At 37.6% G+C, this 22,267-nt stretch overlaps 1 protein-coding gene across 1 annotated transcript in view; it reads right to left on the bottom strand.

Annotated features, from left to right (window-relative positions):
- Nucleotides 1-22,267, bottom strand: part of susd6 (sushi domain containing 6) — a 34,568-nt gene that overhangs the window by 5,155 nt on the left and 7,146 nt on the right. Inside the window, exons 3-4 of the mRNA XM_028040316.1 lie at nt 1,809-2,003; nt 796-990 (exon numbers count right to left, since the gene is read on the bottom strand). Coding sequence (XP_027896117.1) covers nt 796-990; nt 1,809-2,003 — 390 coding nt within the window. The remainder of the gene's footprint in view (nt 1-795; nt 991-1,808; nt 2,004-22,267) is intronic.

Raw genomic sequence — 22,267 nt, 5'->3', positions numbered from 1 at the left:
TTTCCAGAGATCTTCGGACTTTTAACCAATTTTATAAGAATAAATAGAAAGGTTCACAATGAATTTGTAACTTGCTAAAATGGGAGTGAGTGACTTAAAATCAAATATACACATGTTATTCAAATCTTTAATACGACAGAGTATTAGGGCCGGACTGAGTTTTTTTTTTTTTTTTTTTTGCAATTACAAGAACAAAGTCATAATGTAATGAGAATAAAGACAAAATATTAGAACAATAATGACACAATAGCATCATAAGAAGGACATATTAGAATAAAGTTGTTTTAATGAGAGAAAAGCTTTGAAATTGATCAAGATCTGACGTGGGCAGCTTGTCTAGTTCACGATTCTTTCTTTGAAACAGACAGAGTAGTTTGCACAATTCTTTCCAAATTATAATTTTATAAGATGCACAACATAACTAATTTTTATTTTGTATAATTTTTTTTGGTGTAGTAATTATCATAAAATTACTGCTTCATTCTACTAATATTACAGCTGTATTCTGGTAATATTATGACTTTACTCCCATATGATTTTGACTTTATTGTCATGTGACTTTTTTCTTATATTATGACTTTATTCTCATAATGACTTTTTAAATCATATTACAACTTTCTCACAATATATGTTTATTCTTGCATTATTACGACTTTGTTCAAATACGACTTTTTTCTTTTTTTATTGTGACCCTTATCCTCCGTCATAATTTTACACATTTTCAAGCCTTCAAAGAAAAACAAAGGAGAGAAAATTAAACAAATAAAAAAAAAAACAGTAAATAGGATAACAAACCTTGTGTTAGTCTGCAGCTGATCTGCATGGGATTGTCCCACTCGCCGTTAAGGCAGGTGAGGTACTTGTAGTCGCCCTTCATCGTGTATCCCTCATCACAGAAATACTCGATGACGGTGTTGTGGATGAGACGGTGGCAGGGAGTCGGGTGGCAGCGGTAGCCTCCGTTCTCTGGTTCCGTAGGAGGCGAACACACTGGAGAGAGCAAGATGAAATGGATGTTTAATATTACTGTGGCCAGAAAATCTGTTTGTCATCATTTCTACCTGTGGAGAGACTTCAGAGCTCAGAGTTTACCGAGAATGACACGCTGCTTCCTGCCAACTCTCAAGGACAAACGTTTCTGTCAGTGTTATTGTATTGTGTAGTGGCGTGGTGAAGAGAATTTTCAGTTTGGGTTTGCTCGTGTATTATGTGCTGAAGTTCGACTTCAAAAGTCTGTACTACTGTCTGAAAGTAACCATGCATCACTTTACTTCAATTTTGTGTTAAATATAGAAAATTGCAATACATCAAATACACAACATTTTACCAAGCATTTTTGGTTTAGTTTCCAGTGCAAATATCTTAGTACACTTGGAATAAGACAAATTAACCTAAAAGAAACTTTTCAATTTCAAGATATAGGCACTTGTTTTAAGTAAATAACTCTTTAATATTGATGAAAAAGTACTAGTTCCATTGGCAGATAAATTAACTTAACACATGGGAAAAAAGTTTTGTTATAAGTTTAATAATCTGCCAATGGAGCTAGTACTTCTTTATGAATATTAAGGAATTATTTACTTAAAACAAGCCTGTTTATGTAGCTACAAAGCTACTTTTAAGTTAGTTTTGTTTTATTTCAAGTGAACTAAGATATTTGCACTAGAAACTAGACCAAAAATACTTGGTAAGATTTCTGTTTTTGCAGTAAAATATTAAAGATTTTAAGGGGTATGAAGTACTCCATCTTTAAGTTTATCAACATGAAATAACATTTCTTTTAAATCAGCAATAAGGTTGCTGCTCACCATAGTTTTTGATACAATTTGGAGGTGACCGGGACCAAACTCCATCGCTGGTACAAAAGACAATAGCTGGTCCATCTGGAGTATATCCTGGATCGCAGCCAAATGTGAGCTGGGAGCCAGGAGGGTAGGAGACCTGCTTGGACTCGGTCTGGTTCAGCAGGCTTCCATGCTGCACTCTGAGTGGTGGCGCACAACCTAAAGTCACACAACACAATGACAGGAATATTTATCAGCTCGCTACTGGAAGGATTGGGAAACAAATAGGATTTGAGCTTCACTCCTCCGGCTTACGTAACCAACTCCCTGCAGCAGCCTGGCAGCCAATTTGAGATCATAATCCACATTTAATAATGCAAGATAAAAAAGTAATTATGTGCTATGTAAGTAAACAGAGTTTAGCTTGCCTCAAAACAGGAGGTGTATATTATTTTTTTATTTAGGAAGAGATTTTCATGTGCCAGCCAAGTGGAGAAACAAATTGTTTAGCTTTGGAGGAATGTTCTATTTATAATTTGGATTTACTTTTAAATATCACATAAAATTTACTCAGTGTGTAGACAAGAATTGTTTTATTGCCACTCTGGCATCTGAGTGCTGCATTAATGTCGCTGCGCTGTTTCATTACGCTGACATAAACCTTGGCCTGGTCTACCCTGAAGGCAGCTGTCGTCGGGTCAAACGACCTTTCAAAAGGGAAACTTTTGACAAGTAGAGCTGATAATTAAAGTGCACTGGTATTGTAACTAAAACTCTGCTGCATCTCACACCACAAGAAGAGGAACACTGGATCAAGATGACGAGTTAGATGGAGGAAGTCTCGCTACTGTGCAGAGGATTAAAATGTCACAGTGAGCTCCGTATAAATCCAATTCTTCTAGATTAGCTCCTGCTCATTAAACCACCCTCTTCCCAAACTGCTAATGGTTCAATCTGGCAGTAGGTCTGGGTCCTACTCTGGGTTCATTTATTTTCTGTTAATGGCAGACTTTGATAGCTGAGCAAGCCAAGAAACACAGGATGAGGCAGTAGCCTAGAGTTAATCATGTTTTGATCCACCTTCCCAAGCTTCATCTACGGCGCAGCAGGGCAATGCCAGCTCCTTGTGGAGCCTGTGTTTTACCGCGGTGAGAGAAAATCATCTAAATGTGTGTTGTGTTCCTCTGAATAACCCCCACATTTAAAGCTATGATCTGGCGAGGGAGAGCGTCTAAATCCAGCACATCTGACACAACATTGCAGCACCTGTGTAAACTGAGTAAAACTCGGGGCCCAGACAGTAATCTGAGTAAATCTGGTGTGACGCCACTTGATGGCAGGTAATGTAGAGCAGCTGTCACGCCGTTTCCCGTCGTCCCATGTACGCTGGTGTATTAAGGAGGTCTAAATGTGGGGAAACGAAAGGGATTTTGTGAAACATGTCCAGTCATATCTATAAGTAAGTGCTCCCCTTCTGAACAGTGCATGTGTGTTGGGATCAAGAGTGTGGAATCCAGTATTCAGACCATGATATTGTCATTTAATTCGTTTCCCCCCATATCGAAGGATCAACTGACCATCTAGTACTGGGGGGTTGAACTAATTTTTATTATGGGTCACATCAAAAACATGAATGTTCTTAAAGGGCCGGTTGTGCCAGAATACATTGATAAAACCAATTAAACTGTTAAAATATAAATAAATAGCTGTTCCTCCAGGATTTGGAGATTGTTTTAGTGTTCTTTTTTCCAATCAAAATTGCAGATTCTGTGGTGCCAATTTAGAAAGTAATTTTTATGATATTTGCGCTAATGTATGATGTTAAATTTGACTTTTCATTACTTGCCATATCAATTATGGACTATAACTTGACATCACGTAAGGCTGCAGTCACTTAAACTCAATATTTTTGACCAATTTTGAGAAAATTTGCAGAACAATCAGAAAAAAAATGTGGAGATTTGTTGCTTTTGTGTGAATTTTGCAGATTTGTGAAAAACTGGAGGAACTTATTGATGTAATTTGGAGTCTAAAGGGCCACATAAAAAGCTAAGACAATAGAGAGCTTGAAAGAATGAGACTTAAAGGATTTGTTGCAGTTTTATGTGATGTGTATATTCCATACAGTTACTGCTTTAATTGTGATATATTGCTCAGGTTTATTTGTTAAAGTGTCAAATGCAAACAAAGGCGATCTCACAGACCTTTTTCCTTTGGCTTCATGATTTCCTATACAACTCAAAGTAAAACAGGTGTGTAAGTATTAGAGCTTGACTTCAGTAGAAACCAAGAATGTCATGATGAGATATAAAAGGCTATTACCGGATCTATTACTATTGCATATATAAATTAATCTTCTAATAATAGGTCGATGTTGGCATTGTAACTCTTTGTTTCACTTCTTTAATCTGTTTTATAAAGTTAAACATTGCATAGTAATCTTTTATTAATTAAAATGGGAGTAAAAATCTACTTTCCTCATTCAATTTGATAAAAATCTTATTACCCATCCTCTTTTGAAACTTTTGACAACTTGACTGTCACAAACAAACAGTAACAGAGCAAACAGCCACATCGCCCCACTTCAGTGTGTATTTAGAGATTGAAAAGAGACCATTTCCACAGCAGAGCCTCAGACGTTCTCTAATCTCCAGAGAGAAACGACGCTCTAAGCTGGCACCAGAAGATTAAATGCAAACACTCAAATGTGTGAGGCTTTCTCTCTCTCTCACATACACACACACATGCAGGGAAACAAAGTCAACACCCATAAACAAAGGCTCGCCCAGGGCTGACAAGACTGACACCAGTGGGTGTGTTACTGAACTGTGCTGCGGAGAGACTGGATGTGTTTACTCAAGAGGTTTAAAGATGAACAAAACATTCAGTTACCACAGGGTTATAACAGCTACGTCATAAAATTCAGGTTTCATGCTGCTTTAGAAATAAAAACATGCTGCATAACTTGGGGATTATATATTTCATAGGTCATAAAATGTCTTGCTCAACAGATATATCGATTATCAACTCATTTATCTGGGAGTGAGAACAGTTCTTTTTCTAAAATATTATATATTTACTTGATTAAATATTATAGTTTTAACTTCCATTAATTCTACGACATTTTTTATAAAATGCAAAGTTACAGAAATCCTTCTTCCTCCAGGATCCTTTTCGGAAAACGATTTCCAGTGATAGGTCAATCTCAGATTTGTCCCCAAAGTATGCTTCATGTGGTAAAACAACACCAAAATGTATGCATTTAAAGTTGAACTTTCTACATCCTTCCTTTTGACTCACACACCCAAACGCCGTCTGCACATCCACATTTCAGGATGTTATTTGACACCGTGACCAGAGCAGTTGTTCCCTGGAAGGCATCGGGGAGAATAACGGCTCTCCAAGGAGAAGATGGAGGTAATGGAGGTGGTAAAGGTGATGAATTGATTACGTCTGACTGAGAGGCAGGAGGGGACAAAAAAGGCCTTAGGGGGCAGTTCAGGGCAGCAGCTTTAACCCCTGTTGTTATCCTTTGTGGTGACCCACAAGGTGGTCAGTAGAGCTGATGTGGACAGATGAGTTGTAATGATACTAATCTTTTTCCCCCCCTTTGAAATGCTTTTATTTGAGGGAGAGCCTTAAAATTAGAAATGCATGGGTGCCTTTATGTATGGCTGCTTTCCCAATAACCCAGGCATAAAACTGAGTTAATTACATAGATCTTAACTAGAAGAAAGGCTGGATTGTTAATATTGTTTTACACCATATTGAAATGAAAGGCTTTATGAGAATGAGTTGAAGGCAAAAAACATGGGACGCTCCGATGTGAACATTTGGTCCAATATCAATAAAACAATATAAATATTGCTGTTATGGCCAATAATCAGTATTTATTGATATTGCATGTTAAATATATTTCACCACCCTTTGAAACTTTAAAGAAAAAGCAAAAAAAAACGACTTCATCGCTACTTCAGTTAAACTCCTACGGAGCGCTGGACCATCACCATCACAACACTCATATTTTACATAATGGTTGGTTTGTTTTTTATCAGGAGATTATACATTTATTCACATTATATACTTTCTTCAAAACTTCCATAACTTTTTCCTTAAACCTAAATCATCATACTGACGAAACAAAAATAAAGGAAAAATAAATCCCCCCCAAAAATGTATTTGTGCTCTCAACACAAATACATTGTTGAGAGCACAATTAAACCACCATGTGAAACTAAACAGTTTCAGTCTGAATTAATCACAATCAGTGCAACCAAGTACGACACCACAGCTTGCATAAGAACAGACACAGAAAACAAAGGATCTAAATACAATCCGGCTAAAAATAAAACCATTCCTCTCCAACAAAGACACTCGCACACAATTTCTTTAAGAGAAAATGAAACGCAGGTCATCTGAAAAACAATCCCAAAGGTGGGAATTGTACATTTATGCCACTCTGGCTACTATGAAACTTAAAATGCTTGAACTACTGCAACAAAAAGTGATATAGGGTAAATGGAAAGATGAGGCCATAAAACAGCAAACAGATGGAGACAGGAGGAGAAATGTGACATCAGGAGGAAAATAGGGTATAAGAAATTACAAGCTACAAGGAAACATGTTTTGGCAAGTTAGAATGAACCAATACTTCTGGATGTAATGCATGACAATTATAATAGCCTGAAGGTGAGGCTGAAATCCTGATGAAGAGGTTCTGTTAGCTGAAAGAATGAACTCAGTCCAGATGGCCAGAATGTGTGCAATGTTTACGATTCAACCTGTGCGTCTCCCTGTCAATTAGCCGAAAGTTAATATCGAAACAAAAAGATGAAAAGAACCGACCGAGTTGATTTGCATTGCCTAGTCAAACTTTAGCACATCATGTTCTGTGGTTTTCAGGGAGGGAATGAGTCACAGGAAAACACAAGCTGTTATCTGAGTCTTGCGAGAGAAATTTAATTTAAGAAATGGCAAAAAGCAATAATGACTAAAACAGAGTTGTATGTGCTCTCTGAAAGCTACTGAAAGACAATTTTTTAAAAATAAGATAGAAATCCAAGCTCTCAAAATGAAGGAGACATTTAAAAAGGTTAAACTATTAGAGTCCATTTGAGCACACAATTGTAAGCTGATCAAAGCGCTTAGTTGCTTAAAGATCAGAGAATAACTTCACGTCGAAGAGAGACTCTGCCTGGACACACCACCCATGAATCTGATTCCTAATCCCAACAGCTAGAGCTGCAAAGCTGTGCTGGAGGACACTCAGCCCATGGGCGGGGGGGCATCAAAATCCCCTTCCTAGCCCTGAGGTGCCGGACTGCCTGTGAATATCTCTCCTTTCCCATCTGTCGCTAATGGCACACGTCTGGTGAGTGCAAGAGGGGGGTGGACTGGGATGAAGAAAGAAGAAAAAAAAAAATCAGGGTGGGAGAAAGATGTGGGTTTTAGCAATCATTGCCCAGGCAAATTAAATTTCTAATTGTTCTCCATTACAAGCTGGGAGAGCATTACAGCAGATCAGATACCGATTACTTAAACAGTCAGCTGGCTATGCTGCTTTCTACAATGGCCCATAAAAGAGGGTGTGTTTTCCTCTATGTGTGTGTTTACATAAATAACGGAGCGAGGGGGGCTGTGCTTGGATTAGGCTACAAACTGAAAAGATGACGATGTGGTCCATTTTTCCTGATAAATACGTTTTGTATATTAGTTGGCTTCAGCCCAATCCCTTTGTTGTTGTTGGGTTTTTTTTGATGATACTGCAATCATTTTGGAAACCAGGATGTTTTTGTTTTTCCATGCTCTCTTGTCTCTCCAGCTAATCCGTGGGATTTTTTAAGCCAAGCTGTTGTTATTAGAGTGTAGTACAGTGAAGCAGAGCCCACGGTGTGGTGGTGTCAGAAAAATAACAGCACTTGCACTAATTTCTGCCACTAAAAGATAAGCTCAGTCGTAAATATTAACAGGGGATTAAAGTTGGGGTTTGTGTTGTTACTCTCATATAGGTTAGAAGCATTTAAAAAGAATGCCTGAGTAAGTTTAGTTGTGGCTTTTCCAAGTGTGTTTAAATTGGAGGTAACTTAATAAAAGTTACCTTTTATTAACTTTTTTTAAAATAAAAGTTAAAAATAACTTTTATTTTTAACTTAAAAATTTGTAAACATACCTGAAAATTTCAACTGAAGGTATTTTTGACTCCCCCAATTAGTCATGAGTCTGTTGGAAGCTGACGGTCTGAAAAAAGGTCATCTGAAAATTTCCTGAAATTTCCCATTAAAAACACTCATTGCTAATAAAGTTGCTACTGAAGGAAGTAACCAATTTCTAGACTTTGGAATATACTACAAAACCTTTACCAGCTTCTAAAAAAAAACTATTTTCTGCAGACGCATGTCAGCTGTTTCATCAGGCTGACAACAGGGAGTCGAGAATTCAACAATTCACAGAAATCTGAACATTTTAGAACAAAGCTGCTAGTAATGCTTCTAAAAAGTCCAATTCAGAAGGAAGATGATTGGTATTAGGAAATGTTGGAAGTCTACAGGAAATCTAATAGTTAAGGTAAGCATCTCTTTATTTTATGGATAATGTATATACAAAGAAATGCATTTCTATGGCTAGCATTAACCTAATTAGCTGCAATAAATGAACACTAATGATACAATGCTAAAGACGGTTTTAAAATGCCAGATACAGTTTTTTATCTTTGTGTTGCTTAAAGTTCCCTTGCAGAACAACAAAAACCTAAGAAATATCAATAAATCAGAGTTATTCCATCTTTAATATCAACATGGACACAGCTATTTAGGATCACTTTAGGTGAATTTTATTTATCAATACCTGTTTTCAAAAACATATATAACTTTAGGCTTATTTAAAGAAGTCAAAATTTATGGTAAAGTTCAGCATTGAGTGAAAATCTGATCTTGTATAATAATTTAATATTTTATTATAAGTCGTCAATTACCAAATTGTTCTTTGATGGAAATAAAAACAATTAAACCAATAAGTTAACAAAAAGCCATATGACTCAACTAAACCCTAAAAGTCTGGACTTTTGGTTTGACAACTGGTAATAAATATAGAAAAACTCAATATTCTAAATGTCCACACAGAACCGTATTGTGCGACACTAAAGGATGCATTTCCAACTCATGCAATTTAAATCCCTTTTTTCCATCTCACTTCAACTCAAGTATCACACATCAGCCAAGGCAGTCAAACATGGTTCAAGCAATAAGAGGTGCTACTTGAGCTGAGAGACTCACACGAAACAGATAGTGTGTGATTGATACTAGCAGGGTCATTTTCTTTTCAGAGCAACTTCTAAGTTTCCTTCCTACAAAACCCACTGCTTCTCTTATTCACCTCAGGAAAACCTCACAGTAGAAAGACAGAAAAAGGACCAAAAAAAAATATCTGGGTGTTTAGTAAAAGAGAATAGGTATGAACGAAGCATGCTGAGAAATAAAATGAGAACATAATAACCACAAAAGGGTAGGTTGAAATCTGCAGGGTGGAAATGATGCAGAACTAAGCTGAAACCTCAAAATATTATGTTCTGCAGAAATGAGTTTCTGAGAGAAGATTTAGCAACCTGATAAAGAGAGAAGTTTAAAATGAGAACAATGAAGAAGAGAAAGGAGTGTGTGGGAGGTCCTAGCACCAAGATAAAAAGAGTTTCGAAATGTAAGAACCAGTCAAGACTAAACTTTTCAATTTCTCCTAAGGTTTGTTTTCCTAATCTGTGTTTCGTGTGTGATATACCCCTTAAATATCAAACGATATTTATTAGTTAGTTACCAGATTCATTGTAACAGTTAATAGGCAACCGTCCGGCAAACATGAGTCAAGCAGCTGCAGGTCTCAAAAGATCATTTATAGAAAACACGTCTTCCTGCAGCTGCAACACAAGGTTGCAAAAACACAGGCAAACACCCAGAGATGGAAGCGTCTAAATGCAGAGGAAAATCCTCCCTGTCCTCATTCAGTCCACCCCTGCTGTTCCGATGCATTTAGTGAGCCACGTGTGCTGCCCGTGTGCCCCATTGTCCTCGCTCGCCGTGGACGGGGCACAGTGACAGATTTAAGTAGCGTGCCTCTGAAAAGGACAACAGACAACTTTGCATTTGAAGGGTTAAATATGCATGCGAGGCCAAAGCGGGTGAGGGCAGCCATTGTGTGACCCCCCAACATGCAAACATGTACACACTCTCGACCCTCACACAACAGATGGGAGGATGTTCTGAGGTGGCGAACAGCGAGCGCTCCCTTCTTCTCTTCCATTGCCGTCTCCGTTGACGACAGCTGGGAGGCAGACATTCCTACTTCTAGGCTTTCACAAGAAAACAAAAGAGTGTGTGGGACCCCTCCCACACACACACACACACACGTGCATGTGCTCAGCCGATCACATCCCCCTCACTGAAAAACTGTCAAAGTAACTGTGGGCTGATCGTGTTTCAGCGGCTCGAGCCTGCCAGCTAGAAGAGGCATGAGCGCCGAGTCCGGGACGCTGGTTGAAGGTGAAAGTCGGCTGAAGGCAACCCTGGTTACCAGAGTCTGCATGTCCTTTGTGGTCAGGGTCCGGCAATATGAATTAAAAATAAAATCTCTGATTTTTTATCTAACAAGATCCAATTGTTTTCTAAAAAAATTAAATACAAATGATAGAGAAGTGTTTATTTTAATTATACAGAGTATTTGATTCAGGCTACAAGAATCCTTGTTTAATTATGAAAAGTTTGTCATAAAGATGCAATTTTACCAGAAAAAATATCTTAAAATGACAAGAGTGATTTAAAATAATTTTAATGAAAAAAAAAAAAAAAACCTTGAATAATAAATTATTTATTATTTTTTTGTGTTGGAGTTCTCATTAAATTACTTCTTCATTTTCTGAATATTACAACTTTATTCTGGTAATATTAAGACTTTATTTTCATATTAATACAACTGTAATCTTGTAACATGAGGACTTTATTTTTTAAAATCTCAGCCTGAACCCTTACATTCCTGAATTCAATGTCCAAATTATACGTAGAAGCTGTAAAACATGACTGTCAAATAAGATGGCGGTTCTGGTTGTGCTGACATCACTCCAAACCCAATGAGCTAAATCTTTTCCAAAAACCAAAGTTTCAGTTAATCAATAAAATCAATTTATCGCCCAGTCCAAATGGTGGTTAAGAGTAACGCAAATAAAATGTTATCAAAATTTTGTGTCTGAAACAAGTTATGTTCACCGATATAATCTAGTCAAGATTTCAATGTAAGAGAAGTTCAATCCAAAAGCGAAAGGAGACAGAAATAGTTCTCTACAGTTTGTTATGCAACAAAGCTGTTCCTGTTCGAGCCCTTTGTCCATCATCACAGTAATGAAGTCCAACTGGACTCTCAGGCCAACTGCTCCAACGAGTCTCCATGAGGGCGAACAAAATGGCAACAAGCATCTCTGTGTAACCTCTTAACACAAGCAGCCTGCTCTGATGAGAGAAAAGGCATGCGGTTAGCTGTGTGTGTGAATTTGTGTCACCTTTCAGGCAAACTGTGTGTTTTGCAAACAATCACAAATTGCAAACTCTTTCAATAACCCCTGCAGTAAATTCAAACCGGAAACCGCAACCACTCTCCTCCAATCAACACAACTTCAATGTTATGACATTTTTTAAACAATCCAGCAATGGAGCAGTAATTTACTCAAATATAAATATATTCACAAAGAGTATAATATCATTTTTCTTTCAGCAATTACAAATTAAAATGCTCCAATAGTTGGCTGGAGCGTTACAAATGCTGTAACTGGGATTGTCACCATAACAGATTTTGCTGGAAGATAAAAAAAATTATTGCAATAAACAATATTTGTTATTTTGAGACCATTTTCAACTAAGATAATGATAATGGCATAAAAATGCAAGTTTGCCCGTCTGAAGACCAATAAAACCTAATTTTGTAATGAACACTTGCTGTTCATTACAACAAAAACATCCAAAAACAATAAATAATACAGAAATAAAAACCACTTGCAACCGAAACCATAAAAAAATATTACGATGCGTCTAAACAAAATTGCCCTTCAAAAAATCTCAAATTTTCAAGCTCATTTGAATTTATCATGCGATTAATTGATTATTGTGACCGGCTTACCTGGATCTCAATACACAGAAGCACACAGTTAAACGCTGACAGGATGACCTAAATGGAGTCACATCAAGCCACTACAAAGATCATCATTGTTGAGGTTTTGTTTGCAGATGAGGCAATAAGGACAGAGGACATCAGTGTGGAGGAAAGGCCACTGGTCACAAAATATTTCAGGAACCGGATGAAGAGTCATGAGTAATTACTGAATGCTGTTTAGGGCCTCAATATGGGAATTTCAGCAATGTCAAAGTGCAAGCAATGAAGCTACATTTAAGAGAAAACTCCAGTTCATATCTCTAGTGTAACTGCTCTTTAAAAGCAGGGCAGATGGGAATCAGGAACAGTCATTGTTCTCCTCTTCTTTTGCTTACTTACAATCACTATGAATGAAGAAGAAATGTTCTCACAAAATAAAAGCAGGGGGTTAAAGTGAAACAGCTGTGCGTTGACTCCTTCATTTTCATGACAACAGTTTACGTAAATGTAGCAGGCTAGCACATGTACACCACAGCCCTTCCCCTTAAGCAGCATATCAGCTAGTCTGTCATACCAGCTAGATGTCAGTTCTTAATATACACTCACTTTTAGCAAGTTATTTAAATAATACAAAAAACAAACAAACAGGCCTTTATTTATTTTCTTAAAGCTTTCCAAAGTTGAAGATGTGGCAAAGAAAAAGCTGAAAAAACAGGAAGGACTTGATGGAAAGTTGTGGGAACTGTTGCCATATTTCCACTCTACCCACATTGAGACGTGCTGGGGCCTGAATGAATGTTAGCTTTGTACTGCTGCAGAAGATAACCAACCAGACATTATGTTTAGTTCCAATCATGATAGCAACTAGTCAGCAAAGGGGACATTTTGTTAACAGCCAAGTAAGCTGTAAAGTAGGGAAATCTTACTGTAAAATATCTTAACGGTAGGACAAAGCAAAGCAGCTCAAGATGTTCAGATAACATTTTAAACGTGTTAGCGTCATGAGCTTTGATCGTGGTTGCTCTAAAACAGTTTGGACGTCTCACCAACAGGCAAAGTCAGCATGTGTGTAGAATGCCTTGTGCCTCGTGTGCAAGGCGAGGAGTTTGTTTGAACAGGATGCTGGTGTTGACTAACCGTGTGACGACAAAAACAACCCACACTGTCGGTGGGTCTGAAAAAAACCACACACGAGGAGACCAAGCAGCACCGAGGAGGAAGTGAGATAGGAGAGGAGAGAAAAGCTACAAGAACCGAGAAAAAAAGAACATTGGGTACTTAAAGCAGAACTGAAATCCAATCTCAAAATATGGATATTTATATTATAATTTAGTGACATTCCAGAGACTTAACTCGTCAATAAATGCCATTGTGACATTTCAACCTCATCGTTAGCCTAAAAACCCATTTCAGTTCAGGATATCAGATAAAATTCAAGAATAGGAGCGATTGTTTCGATGTAAGCAAAAAAAAAAAAAGTGAAGTAAAAGCAGTAGAAGACAGGAGAGGCTGGAGGATATATTTAGCAGCTCATTAGTTTGAGATGTCCTCTACTCAGCGGGCTGGTCCCTTCGATGAGACCCTTTGGAAATCATTACGACTGCATGCTGCTCCAGACAACACTCGCTTCCCAGAAAATCTATTTACAAACCGTATCTCTGCTGCTTGGCTTTATTGTTTCCTCGAAATTATTGTCAAATTCAAACAACTGATCCCAAACTAAAGCTTTAACATACAAGCTCCATCTTTCAATGAAAACAAAGCTTCAACAACACTCATGAATAATCCTTAAAAATTAGACGTGGGTATTTTATGGCAAACAAAAAAAAAGGACAAAAAGAGAGAATAGAAAGATCTATAAAGTGTCAGTTCTGAACAAACGTTTTATTTTGAAGGCGACATATTACTAATGTGGGCCAGTGTCAAGTCACGCCACATGAACGTCTAAGTAAGGGCTCCGCAATGTGTCAGCATTGAAATATCAGTGTGTGAAATAATAACAATTTGCTGTTCATCATTTTTAGCTGTTATGAACATATTGTAAGCCAATGAGTGCATTGGTTTCCTTGCCGCAAGAAATGCTGACACCTGATACATGACTGAAAGGTAGAAATCATATTGCAGTTCAGTTTCCTAATATGGTAGAATAAGATTTATTTACCAAGGTCAAAGTTTGTAGAGAAGAGACTGCTTGTCTGGGCTGCAATAAAGATGACCAGATTGAGTTTTCAATCAAATAATTTCTAGTACGATATTTAGTTATAGAGTTATTATTATTTAATAAGTAATAAGTAAGCTGGGTAGAAGGGAAACAACTGCTCTGTTACACAAAATAACCTTTGTATGTGAGCACCATTTTATAACACTGTATCTAGTGGCATCTCTTCCTGGTTTGACATTCATTAACATTTACAGTACAGCAGGTGTCACAGGTATATTTCCATGTTCCTCATATTTCCAATGAGCTAAAACAGTGGAGTTGAAATGATTACTTGTGATTAATCGATTATTGAAATAAACTACAACTAATTTAGTAATTGAGTAGTCTTTAACTGCAACATACACACAAAAAATGTCATTTGGTGAAAAAAAATAAATTATTGAGCAGTAATGATGCCATTTAAGATGAAGACAACATTGTCTGTAAATATGTTTTAGCCCAAACTCCTAAAGTGGTATAGTTTCCACTTCACCCAGTTAATATTTGCTAAAGGAATGGTGTTGCATTTTAGGGAATAAAATTGTTTTCTTATTTAAAAAAGGATTGGAATTATTTGCATATTTTAATGCATTTCCAATAAGTGGTCAAATGAAAAATCTGTAGAAAGTGCCAATTTTTTTAATCAGTAGATTAATCAATTACTACAATAATTGTTAGTTGCAGCTCTGTTAAATAGTAATCAGCACAATGTGAATTTTGGACATCAAGAAGAAGCATTGCAAATGGTAGAAAGCAACAAGAGTCAAAGCAGTACAAATTGCAATCTCCAATAAGCCTTGTGCTACCACGCTGTGCGGTTGCACTTTGTGGCCAACAATAATCCTGACCATCTGTGATCTTCTCTAATATTAGAACAATCCAGACCACACTTTAAAGTGAATGAAATGCCCCTGCGTCACCTGTCCACACTGCAGCATCTGTTTTTCCTTGCTTGGTGACCCGTCTAAAGTTTGCCTTTAGGGCCTGATTGGCTGGGAGAAACTGCTAAATGGCACAGGGTGAGAGCAAAGATTGATGGCTCAAGTGATAAACACACAGGTAATGAAAGGGAAAGGCTGATGGATTTGAGCAGGCTGCTCTTAATGGCCCTCTGTGTCACCTGGCTAATGGCTGAGACCTTTTGAGAGATGGAGGAAAACAGAGAGACGGATCGTAGAAAAGGGGCCTGGCACAGCGCACAATTTGCTCTGTCACAACAGAAACGGTGAGTTAGCAGATCTAAATGCTGACTGGCGATGCAGCTTACCGTGGCCTCCAATATCCTCTAAATGCACTGTTTGTTCTTGGATTTCAGAAAGGAGAGAGAAGTCAACGCATTACTTTACTCCCACCCGTCTGCAAAGTGCCTTGCTAATAGGACTTAAGGGAATCGTCCCGAACGAATAATTGCACTGGAAACACTATTCCCCACGTCCCCATGCCGTACTGTTACTGCTGCAAACACTGGTAACTGAAATGACACAATTAGTTTTTGATGTATATACAGATCATTCTGCTGGTACATGAAGCAACATACTTTAAAGACCGCTGGAGATCCCAGAAGAAGGCCATGGCACATTCAGATATTTTCCTCTGTGGTCAGTGAGGCTTTGCTCTGCTACAGATACAGTAGAGCCATCAAGCCCCGTCCCTCTGACCAATCTTCAAGAAAGCAAATGCATAAAAAGTCCTTCCACTGGCTCCCCATAGCTCAGAGAATGGACTTCAAAATACTTCTGTTAGTTTACAACAGAAACTAACAGAAGGCAAAAAAATATATTAAAGATCTGTGGTCATTGCATCAAACTTCCAGACTAGGGCTGGGCATTTATCGTATCATTTGTCATGATAAATTTCTTATAAGAATTTTGATTTATTGCTGTCTAAACACTAACTGATGATGTTTAAACCACCTAAAAACTGTGCTTATTGCCATTATTGATAATTTTATTATTTTCTCCACTGTTTCTTCAATGAAAGCATCAATAAATACTATTAAATTTGAAAATACAGTTACAGTGTGCAGCTTAGTGATACAAATCACACTTCTTTATGTGACTAGTGTCGTAAAGAAGTACATTACAACTAGGCCTGTTTTTCAAGAGCAGCATTTGTGTTTGTGGGTCTATCATTGCTGTGACACACAGCTGCAGTCGTACAGTTGCTTAAAAAGATTGAATAAATAGTTCTTATTGTCACTAAGGATGCACGAAAAAATATCTGCAAATATCAGTTATCAAACAAAACACAAATTGGATATGAATATCGGCCCGAATTTTCATATTGGTGCATTCATAATTCTCACAACAGTATCTCAAAATATTGAGGTAAAACTTTAAGTCTATACCACCTGTCACATTCCAGACCACTCAGGTTTTCTGGTTCTAGTCTACTCTGCAAAAAGAACCAAACATAGAGAAGCAGCATTCAGTTTCTATCCTCCATGCATAACATTGAGTTTCTTTAAATCAAGGCTAAAACCCCACTTCTTTAGAGTTATAAGTAGAACATTGATCAACATATTTGATTTGTATTTGCTTGATGATTTTGATGAAGGCATTTGATTAAATGTAATGTTTACTGCTGGTGTAATGCACTTTGAACTGCCTTGTTGCTGAAATCTGCTGCAGAAATAAACTTGACTTGAATAGTGGAGACGGCTCAACACGTTGATTCATGAGCGAACAGAAGAATCTGTTCATGCAATAGTCTTTGATGAGGCTCACAAATATTTCTTCATCTTTCACAACTCCAAATATCAAAAACAAAATGCCAAAGAAATGCAAAAGGCAGCTTTCCACTCCCACCATCTCTCCTCCCTCTTTCCCTCTGATATGTTCTTCTTCCTAGGATTTCTTTTGTTATTCCACTTCCCAATCTCACGAACTAACATATCAACGTCGCCAGCATACGGAGAACACAGCAAGCTCGCTTATGGGAGATTTCTGTTCCTTTGCTCGCACTTTCATGCACAGCTTTAGATCAACGTCAGAACAATGGGTTTCAGAAGCCAATACTTATCTTTTTAACTGCTTACAGACGGAAGGTTTGAACCTTTTTTTCCACTTCTCACCAGATGGAACAATGTTAAAGCTGAAAACATGCTGCGCAAATCATGGGAATTAACCCTTTGGTGCTCAGAGTTCCCATCTTTACTCTTCCAGCTCTGACTCACTGTCTGGGCGTACTTCCTCAGAAACATGCCACAAAGGCTTACTGTAAAAAATTGACACCATATTAGGAACAGAGCTCCACTCAGCTAACTTCAGCAGGGATGTCATATATGCTCAGAAAAATGTTAAGAAACAAGCAACATCCACGTAATTTCCTGAAAATCCTGCAGGATGAAAGCCAGAGGTGCTTCCCAGCAAAAGCTTGTTTATTACAGCTCCGTTTCTATGAACACTTTGCTTTTTTCAGAAGGTGACTACATCTGGATCATGTCCAAAACATAAACATAATCATGAGCAATGATCGCAAACATGGATTTTCATATTGGTGCATTCATAATTCTCACAACAGTATCTCAAAATAATGAGGTAAAACTTTAAGTCTATACCACCTGTCACATTCCAGACCACTCAGGTTTTCTGGTTCTAGTCTACTCTGCAAAAAGAACCAAACATAGAGAAGCAGCATTCAGTTTCTATCCTCCATGCATAACATTGAGTTTCTTTAAATCAAGGCTAAAACCCCACTTCTTAGAGTTATAAGTGGAACATTGATAACATATTTGATTTGTATTTGCTTGATGATTTTGATGAAGGCATTTGATTGAATGTAATGTTTACTGCTGGTGTAATGCACTTTGAACTGCCTTGTTGCTGAAATCTGCTACAGAAATAAACTTGACTTGAATAGTGGAGACGGCTCAACACGTTGATTCATGAGCGAACAGAAGAATCTGTTCATGCAATAGTCTTTGATGAGGCTCACAAATATTTCTTCATCTTTCACAACTCCAAATATCAAAAACAAAATGCCAAAGAAATGCAAAAGGCAGCTTTCCACTCCCACCATCTCTCCTCCCTCTTTCCCTCTGATATGTTCTTCTTCCTAGGATTTCTTTTGTTATTCCACTTCCCAATCTCACGAACTAACATATCAACGTCGCCAGCATACGGAGAACACAGCAAGCTCGCTTATGGGAGATTTCTGTTCCTTTGCTCGCACTTTCATGCACAGCTTTAGATCAACGTCAGAACAATGGGTTTCAGAAGCCAATACTTATCTTTTTAACTGCTTACAGACGGAAGGTTTGAACCTTTTTTTCCACTTCTCACCAGATGGAACAATGTTAAAGCTGAAAACATGCTGCGCAAATCATGGGAATTAACCCTTTGGTGCTCAGAGTTCCCATCTTTACTCTTCCAGCTCTGACTCACTGTCTGGGCGTACTTCCTCAGAAACATGCCACAAAGGCTTACTGTAAAAAATTGACACCATATTAGGAACAGAGCTCCACTCAGCTAACTTCAGCAGGGATGTCATATATGCTCAGAAAAATGTTAAGAAACAAGCAACATCCACGTAATTTCCTGAAAATCCTGCAGGATGAAAGCCAGAGGTGCTTCCCAGCAAAAGCTTGTTTATTACAGCTCCGTTTCTATGAACACTTTGCTTTTTTCAGAAGGTGACTACATCTGGATCATGTCCAAAACATAAACATAATCATGAGCAATGATCGCAAACATGGATTTTCATATTGGTGCATTCATAATTCTCACAACAGTATCTCAAAATAATGAGGTAAAACTTTAAGTCTATACCACCTGTCACATTCCAGACCACTCAGGTTTTCTGGTTCTAGTCTACTCTGCAAAAAGAACCAAACATAGAGAAGCAGCATTCAGTTTCTATCCTCCATGCATAACATTGAGTTTCTTTAAATCAAGGCTAAAACCCCACTTCTTAGAGTTATAAGTGGAACATTGATAACATATTTGATTTGTATTTGCTTGATGATTTTGATGAAGGCATTTGATTGAATGTAATGTTTACTGCTGGTGTAATGCACTTTGAACTGCCTTGTTGCTGAAATCTGCTACAGAAATAAACTTGACTTGAATAGTGGAGACGGCTCAACACGTTGATTCATGAGCGAACAGAAGAATCTGTTCATGCAATAGTCTTTGATGAGGCTCACAAATATTTCTTCATCTTTCACAACTCCAAATATCAAAAACAAAATGCCAAAGAAATGCAAAAGGCAGCTTTCCACTCCCACCATCTCTCCTCCCTCTTTCCCTCTGATATGTTCTTCTTCCTAGGATTTCTTTTGTTATTCCACTTCCTGTTCTCACGAACTAACATATCAACGTCGCCAGCATACGGAGAACACAGCAGGCTCGCTTATGGGAGATTTCTGTTCCTTTGCTCGCACTTTCATGCACAGCTTTGGATCAACGTCAGAACAATGGGTTTCAGAAGCCAATACTTATCTTTTTAACTGCTTACAGACGGAAGGTTTGAACCTTTTTTTCCACTTCAAATCATTCCCACAAATCATGGGAATTGACCCTTTGGTGCTCAGAGTTCCCATCTTTACTCTTCCAGCTCTGACTCACTGTCTGGGCGTACTTCCTCAGAAACATGCCACAAAGGCTTACTGTAAGAAATTGACACCATATTAGGAATGGAGCTCCACGCAGCTAACTTCAGCAGGGATGTCATATATGCTCAGAAAAATGTTAAGAAACAAGCAACATCCACGTAATTTCCTGAAAATCCTGCAGAATGAAAGCCAGAGGTGCTTCCCAGCAAAAGCTTGTTTATTACAGCTCCGTTTCTATGAACACTTTGCTTTTTTCAGAGGGTGGCTACATCTGAAGCATGTCCAAAACATAAACATAATCATGAGCAATGATCGCAAACATGAATCCCAAGAAAGTCACTTGCGCTAATTCAGGAAATATGCTGCCGGTAACTTCATCACAATGAACAATTGGACAGACAAAAAAAAAAGACAAGGCTTGAAAGCGATTGATTCTAAAAATATCTTGGCTCCACTTCTTCCTAACAGAGAAGGAAAACTTTAAGAAAATATATAATAAAATTAGAGGCTCGGGCTATAAAGAAACCAAGCAAAATTATGACTGAAAGAAATTAATACTCAATTCTCCTGTCAATAAAAAGAAATTCCTGGCAGGGGAAAAACGCCACAACATTGATACAGTCAACTGCTTTTTATTCATGCCTGTAACAGAGCAGCTACTGGTGTTGAAATTCATATTCACTCACCATCCATGGGACGTATCAAGGGATTACCTATGTAAATTATGTATGCTGAGAGGAAGAGAGAGAGAGGTTGGTGATTGAAACGACTAATGACCACTTGGTATGATAATATGTCTGATCAGGAATTCAATTTCATACTTTCACATCATGAATGCTGCAGTACATATTTTTAATGCTATTGAAGCTGGCATGCATCTTGCTCATTTGAAGTTATTTTAACATTTTGTTCATCGCCATTTTCTTTCTTCTCGTAGTAAAATGTAAAGATGTCTTATAATACATTCATATAAAAAGTAATGTTTTTAACATTCCAAACTGCCTAAAATCTGTATTTAATCTGCTGATATGATCGAAGAAAACTTATGAAGTTATTTTTAAATGATTTTTATCAGATTCCCAATCCCTGTTGAGGTTATGCCATCTGTGTTTTTATTAAGATACACCTCCAGTGAACCATTATAGTCCATACACATTATTTTATGAATAATATGCCTTTTCTTTCATCAAACTGATCCCTGGCTCGATCAACAACATGGTATATCATACTCAAACTGAGATTTTATTTTTTTCTGTTTTTGCATTAGAGTTACGACGCTAACAAAAGGTAAGGTGAGGAAAAATGGTGAATATAAATTAAAGCAAACAACAACACTGCAGTAAATAACAGCCCAAACAAGACAAGAGGCTGTATGAATCGTATCTCATACATCTTTATAAACGTATGGCTTTCCTTTGGAGCATTTATTTCAATAAGGAATCAGACTGGGCAAAACAATTTTGATTGGTGCAGCCCTAATATTAGCTGCAGCTACAATTGGAAAATAAAATTATTCTAGAAATTAAAGCTGCACAATATATCTAACAGCAATAATTGTGGCAATATCAGTGTGTGCAACATCACATATCTGGCCAACTGCACTGATTCTAATTGCCATTTATGTCCAAACCTCGTTTACATCTTTATGCAAACGAGATGAGATAATAAAGACAATAAAGCTCAGAGACCAATGGGGACATTGTGTTCTCATAAAAAGAGAAAAGTGTCAGGAAGATGAGGAATCACCAGACTCCAGTTCTGGATCAAAAGGCACATTTTAGATAATCGAAAGAAAAAATGCAAGCTTGTTGAAAGCAGAAACTAAGCACACTAACAGCCCCTTTGGCCTTTACATGAATCGTGTGTTACATAAGACAGGACGGAATGATGCGCTTCGGATCAGCACCTCCCTCCCTTCTTTGCTCAGAGGCTCATCTCTGATTGTTTTATTTCTTAATGTTGCGTTTTCTTCTTCCCATAACAACAAATTATTTAAAACAATAAAAGAATGACAAACTGAGCCCCATCTATGTGTCAGGGCTTCACAAAAACAATCCTCACATATTCTCACAGGTACAGTGGCTCTCAGTGGCAAGGACATCTGGCACATTTCACAAGCTTGTGATGTGTGGTCTGTGCACGTGAATGACTGGATAATATATGCAAGAAGGCTGTCAGTATGGGGAATGATTCTCCAGCGCTTACAGGTCAAAGAAAGTAAACTGGGTCTTCAGTAAAGAAGTGAAACACTGGTGTATTGGAAACTGGCACTGTTAACTTCAACTTTTATGCATGAAATAAATTTCCCAACATAATATTTGATCTCTTGGAATGACAAAAAAGGACTCACATTAACATTTAAAGTTAGTCAGATGTCCTTAATCTCTGAATAGACAGTAGATGTTATGTTTGAATCAAACTTCATGGTCGGAGTATGACCACAGGCAACATTATCTCCCCATTTAACTTAATAGTAAAGGAAAATTGTTGTGCCTCATTAGTACAGCAAATGAATTCACGCAGCACAACAATGAAATCCTAAGCAACCTGAATGACCCAGAGGGCAGAGAAAGATGATTTAATCTGACTGGAAAGGCAAGGTGA

Source organism: Xiphophorus couchianus, chromosome 15, assembly GCF_001444195.1.
Source record: "Xiphophorus couchianus chromosome 15, X_couchianus-1.0, whole genome shotgun sequence".
In the NCBI taxonomy this organism is placed as follows: Eukaryota; Metazoa; Chordata; class Actinopteri; order Cyprinodontiformes; family Poeciliidae; genus Xiphophorus; species Xiphophorus couchianus.
Note: the sequence above shows the minus strand (reverse complement) of the source record. Positions and strands in the feature narration are given on the sequence as shown.